The 20,598-nt window shown below is 37.6% G+C and overlaps 3 protein-coding genes and 1 long non-coding RNA gene across 9 annotated transcripts in view; 2 read left to right on the forward strand and 2 right to left on the reverse strand.

Moving 5' to 3' along the window:
- Positions 1–4,291, forward strand: part of LOC111448213 (histone deacetylase 9-like) — an 8,046-nt gene extending 3,755 nt beyond the window's left edge. For 3 of the 5 annotated variants that reach the window (XM_023087680.1, XM_023087682.1, XM_023087683.1), the window contains 8 exons: positions 879–971; positions 1,058–1,166; positions 1,324–1,373; positions 1,459–1,549; positions 1,915–1,985; positions 2,101–2,199; positions 2,914–2,980; positions 3,080–3,408. In XM_023087680.1, coding sequence (XP_022943448.1) covers positions 879–971; positions 1,058–1,166; positions 1,324–1,373; positions 1,459–1,549; positions 1,915–1,985; positions 2,101–2,199; positions 2,914–2,980; positions 3,080–3,165 — 666 coding nt within the window. In that variant the 3' untranslated portion in view covers positions 3,166–3,408. Of the gene's footprint in view, positions 1–878; positions 972–1,057; positions 1,167–1,323; positions 1,374–1,458; positions 1,550–1,914; positions 1,986–2,100; positions 2,200–2,913; positions 2,981–3,079; positions 3,409–4,078 lie in introns of those variants that run through there. The other 2 variants (XR_002711386.1, XM_023087681.1) reach the window with 2 other exon arrangements.
- LOC111448219 overlaps positions 1–5,262 on the reverse strand; it is an 18,081-nt gene extending 12,819 nt beyond the window's left edge. The window contains exons 1-2 of the long non-coding RNA XR_002711387.1: positions 5,175–5,262; positions 4,884–4,971 (exon numbers count right to left, since the gene is read on the reverse strand). This is a non-coding gene — a long non-coding RNA (uncharacterized LOC111448219). The remainder of the gene's footprint in view (positions 1–4,883; positions 4,972–5,174) is intronic.
- Positions 5,263–5,864: 602 nt separating this feature from the next.
- On the reverse strand, positions 5,865–10,275 carry LOC111448416 (serine/threonine-protein kinase D6PK-like). Of its 2 annotated transcripts, XM_023087992.1 has the most exons (4): positions 9,828–10,275; positions 8,988–9,336; positions 7,340–8,919; positions 5,865–6,958 (listed from the first exon to the last, which is right to left on the reverse strand). In XM_023087992.1, exons 2-4 carry the CDS (start codon positions 9,000–9,002, stop codon positions 6,109–6,111), a joined length of 2,445 nt encoding a protein of 814 aa, XP_022943760.1. In that variant the 5' UTR covers positions 9,003–9,336; positions 9,828–10,275; the 3' UTR covers positions 5,865–6,108. The 2 variants fall into 2 exon arrangements, with proteins under 2 accessions (XP_022943760.1, XP_022943759.1); XM_023087991.1 differs by having other exon boundaries at positions 7,340–9,336.
- A 3,870-nt stretch (positions 10,276–14,145) lies between these two features.
- On the forward strand, positions 14,146–18,323 carry LOC111448417 (serine/threonine-protein kinase D6PKL2-like). Its single transcript, XM_023087993.1, has 2 exons — positions 14,146–14,938; positions 17,204–18,323. The coding sequence occupies exons 1-2, from the start codon at positions 14,385–14,387 to the stop codon at positions 18,003–18,005; spliced, it is 1,356 nt and encodes a 451-aa protein (XP_022943761.1). The 5' UTR covers positions 14,146–14,384; the 3' UTR covers positions 18,006–18,323.
- Positions 18,324–20,598: the final 2,275 nt, after the last annotated feature.

Below are 20,598 nucleotides of genomic sequence, written 5' to 3' on the forward strand. Positions count from 1 at the left end.
TTTTTTTTTTTTTTTTTTTTTTTTTTTTTTTTTTGCCCTTAGGGGAGTTTGGCTGGAGAGGATTAGTAGGATTATTGAAAGGGCTGAGAGATCCTCGGAGGAGGTTTGGGAGGTTGCTGGGGTGTAATGCCTCTTTATGGGCCTCAATTAATGAGACCTTTTGTGATTACCAACTTGGTCTCATTCTTTTAGTTTGGAGTTAGGTAATGTTGAGATTTTTTCAATGTTTTTATGCCCTTGAACAATTTTTTTTTTTTTTTTCATTTTTTTCCATGAAAGCCTGACTGCTCATTACAAAAGAAAAAAGATCAAGGTCTTCCTGTTTGACCCTCTATCGACAGTAGTGCATTTTGAGCACAACCACATTTCATGGCCTCGCCTTTTTGTCAGGAGGACTTCATTCAAGTATTTTCGGTGGTTTGGAGTTTCTTTGGCTTCTTTTCCTAAGTGATGTTAGTATACTTGTTGCAAGTGCATCCTCCTCCCATTCACGAGGGAGGTAGATTGTTGCGGCAAGGAATTTCTTTAGTTGGAGAGAAACAAAGGGGTGTTTTACATGGTCTGATGCCGACACCAATGCCTCCCCTTCCTCCCGATGGATCTGTTGTCAATTTGGCTTATAATATTTAATTTCATGCTGGTGTGGCATTTTCTTCTTTATATTTTACCACCTACGCGTGTTGATCTTACATTTCTGTAGCAGCACCCCCCCCCCCCCCCCCCCCCCCCCCNCCCCCCCCCCCAAAAAAAAATAAAAGAAGGGAAAGGGGAACTAGAAATTTCTATCCTAATAACCTCGATAAACAGGATATTATTCTGCTCTTAAGATTCTAAAATTTGGAAGCTCGATGGTACTCATAGATATTAATATTTTGAAGGAAATAGGAGAAAGAGAAGGCAAGTTTTATGCCATTAATGTTCCACTGAAGGATGGAATAGATGATGGTAGCTTCACCAGACTTTTTAGGACTGTAAGTTGAATAAAAGCTCTTTGGAATTAAGCTTTATGCCTTCGCTGTTATTTCTATTGACCAGGCTGAGAATTCTGTATGTATAGATTATCTCCAAGGTTGTTGAAATGTATCGACCAGGTGTCATTGTTCTCCAGTGTGGAGCCGATTCATTGGCTGGTGATCGCTTAGGCTGCTTCAATCTCTCTATTGATGGTATGTTTTTATTGTAATTAATGGACTTCGGACCCTCCCTCCCCTGGCAGGGAAAAGCGAAAAAAAAAAAAAAAAAAAAAACTCCATTTCTTCCGCCTTTTTAATTAACTTGGAGGCAGTGTTGCAAGTAACATTAAGTTCTTTATTCTTCCAACAGGTCATGCTGAATGTGTTAGATTTGTCAAGAAATTCAATTTGCCATTATTGGTATGCTTTTTTTGGAGGAGTAAAATTCTGTATTTAATTGTATATAATTATAACGAGATATTCATAGAACTTTCTGTACCTAAAGGTTACTGGAGGTGGAGGTTATACCAAAGAGAATGTAGCTAGATGTTGGACTGTTGAAACGGGTGTTCTTCTGGATACAGAGCTGCCTAATGGTATAAAAAGTCAAATAGTATTTTCCTCCAGCCTTTTTTATTCCTTTTCTCTTGGTTTTCCTTTCAATGCTTCTTGTTTCTATTAGATTTTTCCTTCCATCTTTATTTCCTGGTTAGATTTCTATGTAGTGCATAGTTTTTGCCTTGCTAAATTGAAAGGTTTTCTCTGAAGCTTGCATGTTAATTTCACTGAATATTTTGCCTGCTCTGCTGTTTAACCAGTGCCTGATATTTACCCCAACCAATTTAAACCTCTTTCTGTTTTTTTTATAAAATATTTCTGATTCATAATGTGGAAGTTTCTGTGCATGTTCTCTCGAGTTGAGAATCATGGACGCATGCTGAAAATCTAATCTTTATTGCAGAAATCCCAGATAACGAGTATATCAAATATTTTTCTCCAGATCATTTGCTAAGAATTCCAAATGGGCATATGGTTGGTATTTTCTCCAAATTTACGTTATATGTTTTTTATTTGCTTTCTTACCAACGTTTAACATTACTTGGATTTTCCTCACTCAAGCCCTTTATTCTTGGGATTTCGCTGGCAGGAAAATTTAAATACGAAATCTTACATTAGCACGATCAAAACACAAGTCTTGGAAAATCTCCGTTTCATCCAACATGCTCCAGGTGTACAAATGCAAGAGGTGGGTTTCTGGCTAAAGTTGCATGTCTAGTCAACCAGGTTGTTTTTTATCTTTGAGCATAATTGGCTGCTTGGTTGAATCAAAATACAGATAGTTTGATATATCCTTGTGGTGGAAACTAATAGCTTGTCGTTAACAGCCTTTTAAGTTCGGTAACTTCATTTGCCTCCAATTTTTTGAGTTTTCCGTCACACAAATGATATTTGATACTCGGTGCGATAAAAAAAAATCTCTCTTTTCCAAGGATGCCATATCTGTTGTTACCATATGAACTGTGCACAACTCACATGCTTGTAGGCCGCCCTAATTGGATCCTATGTCTGATTCAATTCGTTGTATGTTGCCTCTTTGGTTTCTTGTGCGAGATTAAGTAGGTAGGGAGATGTTAGACCCAATATGTGCATGTTCATGGCTAAAATCACTTTTTTTCGGTGGTTAAAAATTACTTGAAAACATATCTTTAATTGATTTTGAAGGACTAGAGGCATGTTTTAGAGGAATTTTAACCACAGAAAAAGTGATTTTTATCATTTTAAAATCACTTTCAAACATGCTTGTAATAATATTAGTTGAAGGATGGGAAGTGTATGTTGAAGGAAAAAGGAGTAATGTGTATAAATAAATCAGTTGTTTTACTAGATTTACACTCGGATACGTAAACCATATGCATGCAAGATGCCACTGGGATTGAGAGCAACTTTTTTTCTTATGCAGGTTCCTCCCGACTTCTATATTCCTGACATTGACGAAGATGAGCAGAATCCTGATGAGCGCATGAACCGTGAGTGTCTTCAAAATTTAGAACAACACTTTCTCTTTTCTTCTCTGATTACATCTTATTTAAGCCTTTGTCGATTGAATTTAAATTCTGTCTCTTCAGGGCACACCCAAGACAAGCAAATCCAGCGTGATGATGAACATTATGAAGGCGATAATGATAACGATCATGATATGGATGATGCGTGACGTTCATTCTCGATTTTTTACAAAAAGGTTAGATGACTGACTTCAGTAGAACTAAAAACATGTAAATAGATCGACCTGTCTATTATCTCTGTGGTGGTGCGTTTTTTTCCTCATCTCTTTGCTTTTCCTCTTCTGGAAAGAGCCCTTTTTTTTGTTATGGATTTTTGTAGGTTCTGTTGGTTGCAAAGAAAACAGGGTAGAGAACAACATTTTGGTCTTCCATTTTGAAATTCTTTTCTTTTACGGTCCCTCTTTCGTTCGTTAAATCAAAACAGCCCACATGGTTTAGGTTAAGAATGGAAAAAGTTTCCATGAAAATAAAATCTTAATATCAAATATTCAGAATTTTATGTTAGGTTTGTTTAGATATTTATTGAGCATTTTAGAAGTAAAAACGTGTATATATATATATTTATTTATTTATTTATTTATGTTTTGGAAAATTTTGGAAAGAAAAAAAAAAAAAAAAGTAATTTTGTTGCTTCCAAATATGCACATAATTTTGTAAACATTTTTGTATGCATCAGATAACTATTTGATTTTTTGTTTTTAAAAAGTTATACTTGTTTTCTTACAATTTCTTAATTAATACTTCCATCTTTTTTATACTATCAAAATTTGTTTTGAATTTTAAAAATAATCTTAAAAGGTAAGCACCAAAAACATTATCAAACCCATAAGCAATAATACAACTCGCTTGCTTGTAGGCCGCCCTGACTGGTTTTTCAGCAAGATTCAAATTCTAAAAAATCAGAAACCCATAAGCAAGAATCCAATAATCGACATCATCAGTAATAGAAAATGACTCTCGGAACAAAGCTTACAACCTACAACTTTTATCGTACTGTGCTCCAGAGTAATTCTTCTCAAAATTTCGAAAAGTACTAAATGAGAATCTTCATTCTACTTACAGATTCTCGCGCTTTCGGATGAATGTTCGAGGCACAGCGAGACAATGACTTTTCGGGATGCTTGAGACAATGTGGTATCGGGGTGCTAAAAAATGGTGAAAGGACATAGTAAAACAAGAGAATATTGCTGGGCGATGGGACAAAAGTATGTGTACTATATGTTTGCAGTGTGGCCATTGCAGCTTTCATTTTAAGAACAGTATCATTTACCTCCATTGCTTTTACTTTTCTAAATTTTAAGAACAGGGAATCACGTTTTCAAAAAAGCAAAGTTCTTTGCCTTCTAAAAGCTGGGCATAATCTGATAACATGTTTTGTGGAGAAACTTGGAACCTTTTTGCTCAAAAGATGTCCAATTTCAAATTCAATGCCCCAATTCTTGAGGTTCTGAAAAAGGATTTTGCATAATTCCAACAGGTGGTCTCTGACATAGCAACTCTGAGAGCAGATACACACCATTTGGCTTGAAATGTAAAGGCTTCCCTGACACATTCATCCCCAAATCAACTCGCTCAAGTTAAGGCAGATAGACTTCGTTTAGGAAGCCAAATAGGAGAGAATGAACTGAAAAGCGGACCAGAAATCAATGTCTATTCTGTAAAATTTCAAATCGGTTTGAGAGAGAAATGAAGGTGACAGTAATACGTAACGGGCGATCCCACATTAATTGGAGAGGAAAAAGTAAACGAAATCATTTAAGGGTATGAAAATCTCTCTTTCACAGACATATTTTAAAACCTCGAGGAAGTTTAGAAAAGAAAGTTCAAAGCGAACAATATCCAAATCTTGCTTGCAAAAGTAAAGTACCCAGAAATCATTAATCTGAAATGTGTTTGTTCTCTGCTAACATGCTTTCCAACAGCGATTCACAGGCATCTTCAAGCAAGCCCAGAACCTAAAAATTAACACGATGCATTAATTTCACCAGAAGCAACCAAATTAGTGGATTGGCCCTCATTCTTGGGTCGGCCCTTGAAAAAGTAGTCAAAATCACTTGGAACCATATAGAAACAGTTATCGCTCCTAAGAAATTACAGCGATTGTTTTAAGTTGCCGAGGAAGAAACCAGAAAAGGAAACTATTGCAGACGAAACAAACCTTTTAATCGTATCTTCGACAAGAAAATGGACCAGGGAGCTTCTATTGAGCAATTTCCAATTGAAAATAGACCAATTACCTCATCGGGTTCGAGTAAGAATTTGGAATGGAGACCCTTCTTCTACAGACTTCCCTAAGCACACGAAAAGCATGTAGAAAGGCTTTGTCTGTGTCGATATCCCACGTCGTTTGGAGAGGAGAACGATAAGGGTGTATAAACTTCTCCATAACATTCGGTTTTAAAAACTTTGAGGGTAACCTTGAAAGGAAAAGTCTAAAGAAGACAATATATGCTAGCTTAGACGGTTCAAATGGTATCAGAGTCAGACACCGATTGATGTGCCAGCGAAGAGGCTGAGCCTCAAAGGGAGTTGACATGAGGCAATGTGCCAGCAAAGATGCTGACCCCAAAGGGGGTGGATTTTGATGGGAGTACCACATCGATCGGAGAAAGGAACAAGTGTCAGCGAGGATACTGGGCTCTAAAAGAGGAGGGGAATTGTGAGATCCCATATCGGTTAGAGAGAAGAACGAAACACCATTAACGGTTGGGGAGGAGGACGAAACACCATTAGCTCGAACTTCGATATTTTATTGGTTGAAAAACAAGCAAATGGCGAGGGACTCGAGGGATGAAACAGTGCAGAGATTGGCTTCAACTCAAAGCTGCAATTGCAACGCCCTCAGCACTGCTTTAGATAAATTTGTATATAATCTATTGAGGATAAATTCATACATATGTTGTCAATCCTTTGGGAGGGAAGTAAAAGACATTGTTTTTTCCTTTAGACACGCTGCTGTAAATTCATCTATTCATGTATCACGCTTTACAACATATAGTTATCCTTTCACGTACACATTTACATTATAAGATACGACAAGGATAGGGCTTCGAAAACGAAAACATCTTCGTCCCCTGGTCAGGAAGTATAAGCTAAAACAGGTCAAAGATTGCTGCATCTGCTTCCATATTCTCGAGATCTCTACGCTTTGTACTCTCCCCAGAATCCATTGGCATTGCACCAGTTCCACCGTCGAAAAACTTAGGAAGCTCGGGGGGAGCTGCACAACGTATCAGAGCCCAGTTGAGGCCTTCAAAAAATGGATGCTGCTTAATCTCGATAGCCCCTTTTGTTGAGCCTAATCGGTTTTCGGGTTCCTTTGCCAGCAGACATCTAATCAGGTCTCTTGCATGAAAACTAACTATAGGGCAATCGGGGAACTTGAGAGGTTGGGATACTATGTTCGCTAATGTGTCCTCATTTCCTGAACCTTTGAAGGGAGTCTTACCATATAGAAGCTCAAACAGGAAAATCCCGTAAGTCCACCAATCAACAGCACTCCCATGGCTATCACCCTTGACAATCTCAGGAGCAAGGTATTCGTGGGTTCCTACAAATGAATTGGACCGCGCACCAGTTGGTTCGACAATAAGCTGCGGTAATAGACCAGCGTTATGATCTGTTTTCGTTCTCCGGGATTTGTATGGAGCAGATACAACTTTGGGAGTGAAGCATGAGACCTGCCAGGATGGATGGAGGCAGAAAGGGTCAATGCAACTAGATTCATCACAGGGATTCAGAGTCCTCTTAGTGGATTCCACAACTGGAGATGATGATTGAAGCAACGTTGGGTTAAAAGAACATCTAAGAGACAAATCAAAATCCGTGAGCATGATGTGCCCATCTTCTCGAACCAGAACATTCTCGGGTTTCAGGTCACGGTAAACAACTCCTAGCATATGTAAGTACTCCAGGGCAAGAAGAACTTCGGCAACATAGAACCTAGAGAATGAACCGATTCAGCAAGTCCAAATTCGATCAGAAAGACGCTAACCAAATTTGTTGATCGGTAACAAAAGATGCAATGTTCTATATCTATCATTCAAACTGACCATACAATCAGACAGAAAAAACAGGAGAACATGCTTTCAATCTAATCCAATCTAATCATCTAAACACCCATCCACCAATGGAGACAGACCCCAGTCTCTTATTTTTATTCTCTACTTGAAAATACTCTATATACGTAACAGTTTCACGTATGCACGAATTAATCGACCAGAAATCATGAGATTAGATTGCCAGCCAAAGTACATACTCATCGCGTAAGAAAACAAATATGCAATCATACTGGAGCACTTAATTAAATCATCACAAACTAACCTGACTGCACGCTCAGAGAAACTCTTGCATGGTTGCTTCTGTCGCAGCACATGGAGATCTCCACCAGGACAGTAGTCCATGACCAAGCATGAGTGCTTATCCGTCTCAAAATGGGCATATAATGTAGGAAGAAATGGATGGTCGAGCATTTGCAGTATCTCTCTCTCAGTTTGTGCCCGAAGTATTTTTTTCCTGCTTGCCAAGAACTCCTTGTCCATCACTTTAATAGCAAATAGACAGCTTGAACCGCACAGCTCAGAAAGATACACGGTCCCAATGTCCCCGAGACCAAGTCTCCTTAGCAGCTTGAAATTTCTCAGACCTAGGAATTTATGTTGATCCTGAAGGTGGAGGATTGCTTCCCATTTCAAATCCTTTGACATGTGAGGCCTAACTCCACTACGACTCGATCCACTAAGAATGCTTTCCCCACTGATGCTTGGGCTACTACTACATTCGCCAATACTACTTTTAGAGCTCTGAGAGAACATCCCTTTTTCTCTCGATCTGGATCTCTCATCGAATGGCATAATAGTTGGTCTGTTCCTGTTACAGCAGTTGAGAGATGTACCAGGTCTACTAGATTCTGTGCTTACTACATTTCCATTTACTTCAGTACCTAATGTTATGCTACTAGAGACAGAATAACCTTTATCTTCTTCTTTACTCTCATGATGCTGTGCATTTTCTGGCATTTGGTTCTCAGATTTTTCTGCTATGGGACCCAAATCAGTGTCGAGCTTTTCTGTGCACCCATCGAAAACGCTAGGGGAGGAATTTGGCTCAAGTTTTGCTTTCTTCTTGACAAAACTCTTGGACCTGAAAATAGGTTTGATGAAACGTGTATTATTGAAAGCTGATTTGTTCAGCTTGACAACAGATCCCGAGCTTGATAGAGAAGATAAACAACGCATTGTACCTCTCTCCTCCTTCTTCGGTACTGAATCTTTTGTCAAATCTTCAGTTGAGGAAATAGCCAGATCCTTCTCACCAGTAGGAGTAAGGGAAGGAGATTTAAGATTTTCCACTTCACCAGGTGCCTTTAAACTCGTCGCCTCAGTAGCCATATTAACTACAAGATCCTTCGACATCACTCTATCCACACTCGCCTCTTCTGATACCCCAGTATCCTTGAAAGAAGAAGACTCGGCTCCTTGGTTTGATATATCTGTCTGAGTTTTATGTAACGACTCAGGCATCTTATTTTGAGAAGTTGACATGATTCTTTCTGAAACAATGGAAATTTCTACCAAATTTGCTCTGCTTTCATTTACAGGAACACCAGATCCATTGGCCTCAACCACCACAGCCCTATACAATCTCTTGATAGTTCCTGCTTCAGAGATTCTGGGTGAACCTACCAACCTTGTTAACCTCTTTGAAGCAGCCATTTCTGCAGCCTGAGATATGCATAAGCCTCTCAAAGCCTGCTTCAAACTTGCAGGTTCAGAAATTCCTATCCCTGCCATGTGAGATGAACCTACTCTAACCGGTCTTTTCATCGCACTCTTTCGCAAGGCATCTTTATCAACTTCACGTTGCTGCCCAGCCCTCTTACGTAAGGTTCTGATATCAATTGCCTGAAACAGATGGTTAATGTCATCCTCTATAGAAAACCTTTTTCCAACATCTAGCATGTAACTCGTACCAGCTTTCTCGGCATCAATTTCTTCTGTTGATTCAACAATTTCAGAAGTACTGGCTAACGTAGTCATCTTCTGAGGTATAACAATAGAGAGGGAGAGAAAAGATGTGGCTTTGGCTAGGACTGCAAGCCCATTTATAAGGTACAATGTCGATATCAAACGCTGTGCCAATGTCCTCTGAAGCTGTCTTCAAGCAAACTCATTTGCTGAGTTGAACCCACCACCAAATTTCTCCCAAGAACTTGGAAATGAAACATCAAATTTCTGACAGGATTCCAGTTCATGTCAGCCAACCATTGATTATCCTGATGCAGGAATCACACCTCAGATCCAATTTAATACAAAGACACGCTGCATCAAGACAACAAAAATCGTCTTAAAAACATATGCTCAAGGAAGTTTACCGTATATGTTAGAACCCACTATGAGAAAGCAACAAAGCAAGTAAATCAGCGCCAATTACTATTTCGACTGAAACCATGACTTTAACGACTTAAAGAAGTGTCACAAATGATCATATCCTTCGATATACATTCAGAGTCTACACCAGGCAGATAATCAATTGTGAACTTTATCCATAAAATTTCCAAAATTGATACTCAAAAAGGTCATGAACAAAAGGAAATAACATTCATCCCCAAGCGTGTTCAAAAGACAACAAACACAAAACGAAAACCAAAAGGGGATTCATTAGCACACTCAAATCAATCGCATATATGTATATAAACATCGAGAACAACAGAATTACAACATCACACAATTTCAACTCAACTTATGCAATTCTATCTTCCACAATAAAACCATGATTCTCCCAAAAGAACGAGGAAATGCCATATAATTACCCGAAATTTGCAGCGAACCAATGAAACAAAAACAGCCAAATGGCAGAGCTTCCCTTCCGTAACGTCAGGATAACCGGAGCATCTAAAACCGCCAAGTCGGAGCTGCGGATGACAGAATTCGAAAATGGAAACGGAGAGAGCGAAGGATTGGATGAAAAAAAGAGTGAAAGAAAAAAGAAAGGGTTTAAGCGAAAGAGGAAAGAGGGGGGGGGGGAAAGGAACAGTAGGTAAAGGAAATCACGAGGAATTTGAGAGAGACCACGCCAAAGCCAAAGCCAAATCCAAAGCCAACGCCAACAGGAGCTATGAAGGAGAGCCTACAACTCGACTCGACTTCTCGACTGTGACTCTCCTTTCTTTTCCTACCTCCAAAAATGGCAGAGGAGAGAGAAACCGGATTAGAGAGAGAGAGAGAGAGAGAGAGAACTCGCGGGTTGAATCAGCGGGTTTAGGTTCAACCGCGGAAGAAAAGAGACGAAGAGAAGTGAGGTTTTTTGCTTCACACGTGGGACCCATCCTAAATTCTTTTGGATGACAACTTATTTATATATATATATGTATATATATATTTTATAAATACCGATTAAATAAATATTATTATAAATTCTGTGACAACAAAAGTAATGATCATGGTTCTTGTTCGGCGTCCAAATAAATTTTTAAAAATTTATTTATTTATATATATATATATATATATATATTTTTTTTTTAAATAGGAAATGAAAGGGCATGAAATTTGAAGTCAAAATTAGGTGGAAATGAAGACAAAGGGGGGGGTCCTTAAATAAGAAAATAAAGATTGGAAGGGTGTTTTTATTGAATTCAATTGAATTGAGGGTGTAAATTGTAAATTACAAAATTCTTCACTCCAAACAATGCGTCCCAATTTATTATACCTTTTCTCTCTCCTTTAATATATGCATGTGTTTCGTGTATAGCTTTTAATGTCCTATGCCCCTTCTTTTCTCAATTTACCTTTATCATCAATATTTATTTATTTATTTATTATTATTAACTTCATCTAATTTTTTTTAGAGAATATAACATTAGTTTGATTTAAAGCTCTGTCATCTCCATCTAGACAAAAAAAAAGGTGAGCAACGAATGGTATGATATTGTCCACTTTGAACATAAGTTTTCATGGTTTTGCTTTGGGCTTCCCCAAAAGGCCTCATACTAATGGAGAGAGTATTCTTTGTTTATAAACTCATGATCATTCCCTAAATTAGCCGATGTAGAACTTACATCATCCAACAAGCACAGGATTTAGACAGGGAGGCTTTTGTTGAAAAAAATTGGTCATGTTGGTCATGTTTACCTTTTAGAGTTGGTTAGAATTTGCAAGCAAAGCCGTAAGTTGCTGTTATCGAACAAACAATTTTCGCAGAACTTAGTCGTGTAATCCATATTTGGTAGTTCCAAAGCTAGAAGCTACTACCGAGCAACAATCTTCACAAAGTTTTTTGAAGGAACGAACACAAAAATTAAAGATTTTATTGTTGTGAAAGTGTATTAACATTTTTTTAGGAATGTATTATATATATATATATATATATAACAATATTCTTTAGGTAATAATTGTTGAAGAAGAAAACTTTTAATATTTAACGTTATGTTTTGGACTAAAAAGTAAAAAGTAAAAGATTTGAATTTAAAAGAATAAAAAATAATTTCAGTATATTTAAATTGCATTTTATCCTTAAAAAATTAAGTATATAAAATATTAATTGTTTAGAATTAATTTTAATTGACATATTTTGTGAATTAAAAATTTAAGAAATGAATAAAATATTTAAAAATATGTTTAAGGATGCTAATTTTTAATATATGTAGAATCATAGGTGAGATGAGTGGAAATGATTGTATGAATTAAAAAATGTGTAACCATATTTATATATATACATACACAATGTTGAATCATATCAACAAAGCTTAAAGATTATTTTAAAAAATGTAAATTAATATCATTATCACATACATTAAGGGTGAATGTATTTAGGTAATGACATCAATAATCTTTAAATAATTATAAAACATTTCTCACGCCGACTTTATAAACCATAATATTCAATGATGAAAACTTTTGACTCGCCACAGTAAAGCTTCATTAATTATCGTTAAACCAGATTAAAAGCTTTGGTAAATATTTTAATTGAAGCCAAAAATGTTTACATGGTATATACAATCAAATTGTTCTACTGTATCTTTCTAGGTAAAATTATATTTTTACTCCATATGCTTAGTTTGAAAATATGTTATTTGAAAAATATATATATCCATAATTTTTTTTTCAATCAATTTAATTTTATCGGAATATGATGAATTTTAAAATTGTAATTATATGTAATAGTCCAAACTCACCATTAGTAGATATTATATATTTTAGTCCGCTACTTATCGTCAAGTTTCGCAGTTTAAGAACGTGTCTATTAGGGAGGGGTTTTCACACTTTTATAAGAATGTTTTGTTCCCCTCTTCAACCGATTGTTAGATTCAATCCACTTTCCTTGGAGCCTGCGTACTTGCTGGCACTATCACCCGGTGTTTAACTTCACCATTAGTAGATATTGTTTGCTTTAGTCCGTTACTTATTGTCGTCGGTCTCACAGTTATGAGGTTTCCACATTCTTATAAGAAACGTTTCGTCCCCCTCTCTAATTGATGTGGAATTTCACAATCCACACTTCTTGGAGACCCAATGTCCTTATTGACACACCATCCAATGTCTGGCTCAGACACTATTTGTAATAGCCCAAGTCCATCGCTAGTAGACATTGTCTGTTTTAGCTCGTTACGTATCGTCACGAGTTTTAAAAAGCGTATAATAAAGAGAGATTTCCACATCCTTTATTAAACACATGTATACTAACAATATCGGCTTTCTGGATGTAAATGATGATATCTATACATATGGATCTTATATATATATATATCGTCGAGTGAAGTACCACATGAGTGGATATATAGGAATCCAAATCCACTGAATCACTCATGTTACGATCTTCTACATCCTATTCCTTTTATGTTAACTAATTTTTAGTAGAATATTAAAACGAGACGAAGACCGACGATGAATATAATGTTTTGAGAAAATACGACCTAACTTATGATTTAGCATTTGAATATCGATATATGTGTCGGGGGAAGTGAATAAATGAATAGTATTTTCCATGATTGGGGGTTGAACATTCGTGGTTGGTGACATGGTAAGAATCAACCAATTTTTGTTCCAAATATGAAAATAGTGATATGGGGTGTCATTTCAGGCATCATTAACTCCCCATGCTTTGATTGTCTAAATCTCACTTTAATTCATATTTCCACACCCTTCCTTAAAACTTTACATTCCTAAACCTTTTCACTTTACTTCAATTTCTGTCCCATTTTTCCCGCCTTAACTAAATAATTAATTAAAAATCAACTACATATTCAATAATTAAATCATAATAATATTCTTAATCATTAATAATAAAAATCACCAATAAATTTGACAATTTTTTAATTTGTCATTTTCTCTTTTTTTTTTTTTTAATTAAAAATTTGTCATTTTCAAGTTGCTGTTTGGGAATAATATTGAAAAATACTGTTTTTCTTTCTGAAAAAATAATGATAATAAATAAATAAATAATTTTGAGAATATTTGCTAATTTTAAAAATATTTTTTGGTAGAAAAACATGGCTATAAATTTAACTAAAATGGATTAAAATTCAGCAATATTTAGGTAATTAAAATATTTTCAGTTTTAAACTATATATAATAAATAAATGACGCCTCCCAATAACATGGGTCCAATCCATTAAATAATCCCTCTAAAAATACATGAGATAAGTTTAGAGGTAAAAATTAATTATTTTGTAAAGGTCTGACTTAAATGCACGAGCATTGTTAAGGGTCAAAGAGTCCATGTGGCATGTCGGGAAAGAGTTGCATGATGAAACTCCGACCATACTAAGATAATGCTCAAAACTATATCTTCATTAAATTATTGAACTCTATTATTAAAAATTTATATATGGTGCTACTTAAAAGAAGTAGGGAATCTATTATTATCTATCAATATTACATAAAATATGTGAGGGAGGATGCTCAATTCATATAATATAAAGTTGTTTTAGTTTATTATTGAATAAAAATTTAAACCTTAAATAAATTTAAGATTAAAAAAATATATTTATTTTTTAATTTTCATAGAAACAACCATTTATTACATGATTAGTTTATCAATTATATGTATTAGAAAATTTAAAAAGACAAAATAAAATAGAAAAATATATTTTATTTTATTTATTTTTGGAAACTTGAGCGTAATTTACGAATAGTCCCCGAAGACACGGCACGTACGATTGGGGATAGCTAGTAGCTACTGGACGCAGTCCAAACATAGCACCCAAAATTTAGGCAAATCGGGCCCTTCCAAATGGGCCCCCACCGGGCCCAACCCGTCCCATTACCCGGCCCAATACTCCTCCTCCCTTCTCCCCTTCAAAAATCACTTGCTTGTCCCTCTCTCGGCTCGTCAAACGCCCTTTCTTCTTCTTCTGCTTCCCTCTCCTCCAATGGAGTCTTCTCCGGACGACATCGCCGACGACCTCCAGAGCCTCAGCTTCAATTCCACCAACACCAACCGCAGCATCAGCTCCGGCTCCGAGACTACTCTCACCGCCTCCTCCTCATCCGTACACATCCCTTCTATTCTCAACAAGCCCCACGCGCCTTCTTCCGACCCTTGCTGGTCTGCCGTTAACCGGATCCGATCCGACTCGTCGTCTCGCCAACTCGCCTTCTCTGACCTTAAGTTCTTCAACCGCCTCGGTTCCGGCGACATTGGCTCCGTCTACCTCGCTGGCCTCAAGTCCACTGGAGCCGACGGATGCCTGTTCGCGGCGAAGGTAATGGATAAGAAGGAACTGGCGAGTCGGAGTAAAGAAGGCAGAGCAAGGACTGAGAGGGAGATTTTGGAGTCTTTAGACCATCCGTTTCTTCCGGCACTCTATGCTAGTATCGACTCGCCTAAGTGGCTCTGTCTCTTGACGGAGTTCTGTCCCGGTGGTGACCTTCATGTTCTCCGGCAACGGCAGCCTAACAAACGATTCGATGAACTCGCCGTAAGGTGCGCACCATAGCAAATCAATGATTCATCTCTTTAGTTTCAATTTGAGTTTCATTATATTATTATTTGCACGCACAAATTACATTATACAACTCCAGTTAGAGTTCTTTTTTCTTTTTTTAATTGAGGGATTTGAGAGCTGGGTTCGAATCGTGTGTGGCGAGTGTAGCGATGAGGGGAAATGCACGCTCTGGGAAAGTGACGATGCGTGGGAGTGGTCCCACAATCTGACATGACCGGTATGACGGTCAGAAGTGGGACCTTCTGGTTGGTCATTGTCGCTTGAGGGATTTGAGGGGAATAGGATGTTACTGTGGGACTATTGGCACTGGATAATTTTAGCTCGTTAGTTTAGAAGGATGGATATTTTTTTAGAGAAACTGGGACTGTTGAGTGCTGTCTCGGACTCAGTGATCAGATGAGGCAAGGTCCACGTGAGCTCGAGAGTCGATGTCTTCGAGCTCTCCAATAGGATCCAAATTAGAAGGTCAAAGTTTATTTCCTCTGCTGACTTTCTTTAAATAAATAATTTTACTGCCAGCGGTGTTTTGAGAAATTTGTTCCAAGTGGAGCAACCACGAAGCTCAAAGCACTGGGTTATCAGAAATGCTCTTGGTTGCTGTTTCTGAGCTGTTATTAGTATCTGTATACATTTTTTTAGAACGAAGCATTTATGAAACATGTTTTATTTTTTAGTTCTTAAATTTCTTTTACGAATGATCCACATGAGAGAATAATCAGAGTTGTTTTTCACTATTTAACACAAACTTGAACACAGTTCCATAGTTAAACCATTTTTATCTGACAAGTTCTGGGTTTGATAAAATTCTAAAAGGAAATTTAGAAAAGTATTTCTAAGGGTATTTATTGAAGTTTTAGAATACATTTTTTATGGGTTGTTCTTAGGATATTTGCTGAAGAAAAAAGTAACCCTTTAACTAGTTTAGCTAGTTTCTTCTTTGACCTGGTCGGTTTGGATGGAGTCGTGAGGAAGAAGAATAGGGTCCCCATCGCATTAATTTTTTGTTAACTCACAATTTATTCTCACTGGAAACAAAAGAAACTACCCCTAAAGTCTCCATTGGTGCACAAAAGCCAGCTCATATTGAGTTATAACCATCTATTATTATGCCATACCAGCTGGTTAGATCAACTCCTGCCGAGCTTTCATTTAGTTCCACGGCAAGGTGTCATAATTTTTGTGCAAGTCCCCATAAGTTTTTGCAGGTTGTCTTAATTTATTATAGAAAAAAAAAGGTTTGCCACCCTACTGGTAAGTAAAGTAAATGAACCAAAATATATAAATCAGAGAGAACGTAATGGTAAGTAAGCAGGTTTTGTTGCCCATTTATTACCATTGCCGCTAAAAGACATTTTTCTCTCTCTTTCTCTCCGTTACTTGAACAAGTAGTTTTGTTTTATTTATTTAATTGATTTTTTGGGGTGCGGGGGGTGGGTGTAGTGATGGTGTAGGGTCCAAAACAGGCACTAGATAAATACATATATTACATGTTCATATGGCCAAAATATCAAATTGGCATATAAACAATTCTGGTAGTTGCTCTTTAGCATCAGAGAGTGGCTCACATGTTCTTTCTTGAAGATTTTGAGATCTCGAAAGGAATTAGAATTCCAAATCTCGTGGCTCTCCGTGCTTTTACTAGATTTCTGGATTGTTTTACCTACCATTTTGAGTAAACTTACTCAGGACAACCCTTTAGCTTCAAATCTAAGATGGTCAATCCCTCATCGTTCATCTCATGATTTGTCAAATCTTTCTAAATGATCTGTAATAAGTCAATAACCATGTGATTTGCAAGAATCCGAGGCCTCCCACGTTACAATAATAATGGGGAATGTTCTCTCTTGGATGGTTTCAAATGTGAAAGCACATTATTTTTTAATATCCTTAATGTGTGACTTTAACTGGCCAGGCCGAGGAGATGAGACATATATACATGCAAACCAATAAAAAAGGAGGGAAATTCCTGGAGCCCCTCCACGTAGCCATTGGTTTAGCTAATTTGGTCGGCCCACAGGCTAAAAGTTTACAGACACTTTGTTATTTCTCTCTTGTTCTTTTGCTATTTATGTTCTGTATATAGGCCAATGGCAATAGCCATTTTCCCAGACATGCTTGGTTTTGATGTTTTGTTTCTCTCTCTCTCTCTCTACCTGTCAGCTATTGACTTTGTGTCAAGTCTCCCTCACCCTATAGTTTATTGTTATGTATCGTTTTGATTGGCATTTGTTGTTTGCTTGTAGATTCTATGCATCTGAGATTGTGGTTGCTATCGAGTATCTTCACATGATGGGGATCGTTTACCGTGATCTCAAGCCTGAAAATGTGCTGGTACGATCGGACGGCCATATCATGCTCACTGATTTTGATCTCTCCTTGAAGTGTGAGGATTCAACGGCGACCCCACAGGTTATCAATGGTAAAAATCCGACAAATGGCACCGCCCTGCCAAAGGACTACCAAATTGATGCCCCTCCTTTTGCATCATCCTCCTGCATACTTCCAAACTGTATAGTCCCCGCCGTGTCATGTTTCAACCCAAAACGCAAGCGGAAGAAGAAGTCTGGTCGCCGCAATGGACCTGAGTTTGTTGCTGAACCGGTCGACGTCCGGTCGATGTCATTTGTTGGCACCCACGAGTACTTGGCACCGGAGATTGTCTCCGGTGAGGGCCATGGAAGCGCAGTGGACTGGTGGACTCTAGGGGTGTTTGTGTTTGAGTTGTTTTACGGGGTGACACCCTTTAGAGGCATGGACAATGAGCTCACCTTGGCCAATATAGTGGCCAGAGCCCTTGAGTTTCCTAAAGAACCGGCAGTGCCAGTGGCGGCAAAGGACCTCATTTCCCAGTTACTGGTCAAAGACCCGGCGAGGCGGCTGGGGTCAACGACAGGGTCGTCGGTGATCAAGCACCATTCATTTTTCCAAGGGGTGAATTGGGCATTATTGAGATGTACTACGCCACCATTTATTCCCCCACCATTTAGTAGAGAAAAAGTTGCATTGGATGAAAGCTGCCCTGTGGCCCCAATCGAGTATTATTAGTGGCTACATTGAGGAAGATTGGTTTTGTTTGGGATTAGTAATTAGCAGCCAGCGACAGTCGCACAAATTTCCACGGCTTATTCTGCGAGCACATGGCCTTTGTAAATCTAAATGTGCATATATTAATAAAGCGCCATTAATTGGTTACATAGGTGTATGTTGTGACTAAGAGACAACCTCAGCCACAATAGCTAGCTGGTTTAGATTTTAGAGCTCTTATAGTACTTGTACTACATCTCCCAATGCCTTTTGTTTCTAATCCAAAAGTCAGCTTAACTGAGTGAACACTATACAAACTAACATTGTTCGTCATTTCAACAGTAGAGTTGGTCTCTATTTAGTAAGTTTTCTAAACTCGTTTGATATGGCTATATGTGATGTAGCTGCTATTTCTTTTAAACTTTGTCTACTATCATATACTAGCCCTATTTCATAATATCTCTCATTTTTATATGATATTGATTCATCTCGTGTCATTTCATATTTGCAGAAGTCGTCCCTTTTTTGTGCTTTTCTTGGTGCACTGGTGTGGGATTCTACATCGATTTACGAGAAGAACGAGTGCTAGCAAAGATGTTGGGCCTCAGAAGAGGTGGATTGTGATATCACATATCAGTTTGAGAGAGAAACGAAACATTCTTTGTAAGAATGTAGAAACCTCTCCCGATCAGACACATTTTAAAAACCTTCCGAAATAACTGCTAGTGGTGAATTTAGACGGTTACAGTTGGCATCCATTCCATTCCCTGTCTTGGTGACATCTGAGATAAGTACAAAAAGCATACATCTGATCGACAGTTGAGGGGTTGCGATGGCTGATAGATCATGCATGAGATAGGTATGATCTATTATTGTGTGTGTTTGCATGCGGGGGGTCGCTCACACGTTCACATGGCTTGTTTTGTTTAGAGGAAGAATGTGGGGTTCTCGACACAAACACACAATTGGTTTTGAGCAGTTGTATTCCTGTAGTTTTGTCATGCGTTTGCTTTGATTTGCCTTTTTTCCCTTTTTTGATTTCTTCAATATGTCTGTTTCCCTTTGTCTCTTACTTTTCTTAATGTGCATGCAGCCTCTCTCACTTTCATGTTTAAAAGCAAGCGGCGTTTGGCAATTCTGCTAAAAGTTTCCTCCACCCAACTTCTTACCAAACTTTAAACAAACAGCACAGGTATCAAATAGAAATGAACGATCAAAAAAGCAAGAAACTTGGACAGATCCGCAAGCAGGCTGAGCAGAACCATGGATTTGTCAACAGTCTCTCTCTCTCTCTCTCTCTCTCTCTCTTCAAGAACTAGAAATGACATGGAGACATGCGGACAAGGTTTGCAGACCTGAATGGAAAGCCAATTATCCGAAAGCCTTAGCATTTTCGTCCCAATAATTGAAAGTGTTATCCAAATTAGACGATCCTTGGCATCATGTGCTTAACTCTTGGTCCTGGATGTGATGGGTAGGACAGTCACCGATAAGTGATAAGGAGTCGTGGAAATACAGAAGAAAGTTTCTACTGATCTGTTCTTGAAGAACTTCTATGGCCCCATGCTCATTGAGTCGTGACCCAAGAGGTAGAAAGTTGTAGCCTATAGGCTTTATATTTCGATCGATTATGCATTACTATTGTTGTCCCTACTTCTTGTTGATATCGAACTTCTAGAACTTCAAAATGATAGATTTTTTTTAGAGAGTTTTCGACAGTTTCCTTTTCTTTTGAACATGCTTCTATATGCTTATCTTACCTTCGTTCCACCGTTAACAGGTATTGTCTTATTTTAACTTTTCTTTCCGAGTTTTCCTTCAACATTTGTTAGGAGGAGCCTTGGAGCGTTACAAATGGAACCGAGTTTCCTTTCAACATTTGTTAGGAGGAGCCTTAGGACGTTACAAATGATATCGGAGCCAAACACTGAATGATGTGCCAACAAGAAGGCTGAACCCTAAAGAGGTGGACATAAGGCTATGTGCAAGCAAAAACGTTGGGCTTCGAAGGGAAGAGAATTAGGGGTGCCACCTCAATTGAAGAAGGGAATGAGAGCCAACAAAGATCCTAGGACCCAGTAGATTGTGAGATCCCATGTCAATTGGAAAAAAGAACAAACATTTTTAATAAGGGTGTAGAAATTTTTTCGAACAGACACATTTTAAAAACTTTAGGGAAACTTCAAATATGACCATATCTACGGCGGGGATTGGGCTGTTGCTGAAAAGGTAAAAGAACACACTTTCTCAATTGGATTAGTATTCCCAAATTATAAGAACATCTCATTATTAAATTAATTCCAACTCCCTTTAAATCATTGAAATTATTGAAAAAGTTCATGAAGACATCCTCATTCCTAAATACATCTCTATTTAAATTATTGAAAAAGTTGTGACTGGATCTTGATTATCTGAATGATTGTTTACTTTTGAGATACACAACACATTTTTTACATCTCAAATAAGATAATGTCACCCTTATTAATGGACACTCATGGTCCTACAACAATTTTTAGAATAAGATTTAATCATATCAATAGATTCTGCCTTACAAAACAAACATTTACAATCAGTAAAAAAAAAAAAAAAAAAAAAAAAAAAAAAAAAAAAAAAA

This window comes from Cucurbita moschata, unplaced genomic scaffold, assembly GCF_002738365.1.
Source record: "Cucurbita moschata cultivar Rifu unplaced genomic scaffold, Cmos_1.0 Cmo_Scf00010, whole genome shotgun sequence".
Taxonomy (NCBI): domain Eukaryota; kingdom Viridiplantae; phylum Streptophyta; class Magnoliopsida; order Cucurbitales; family Cucurbitaceae; genus Cucurbita; species Cucurbita moschata.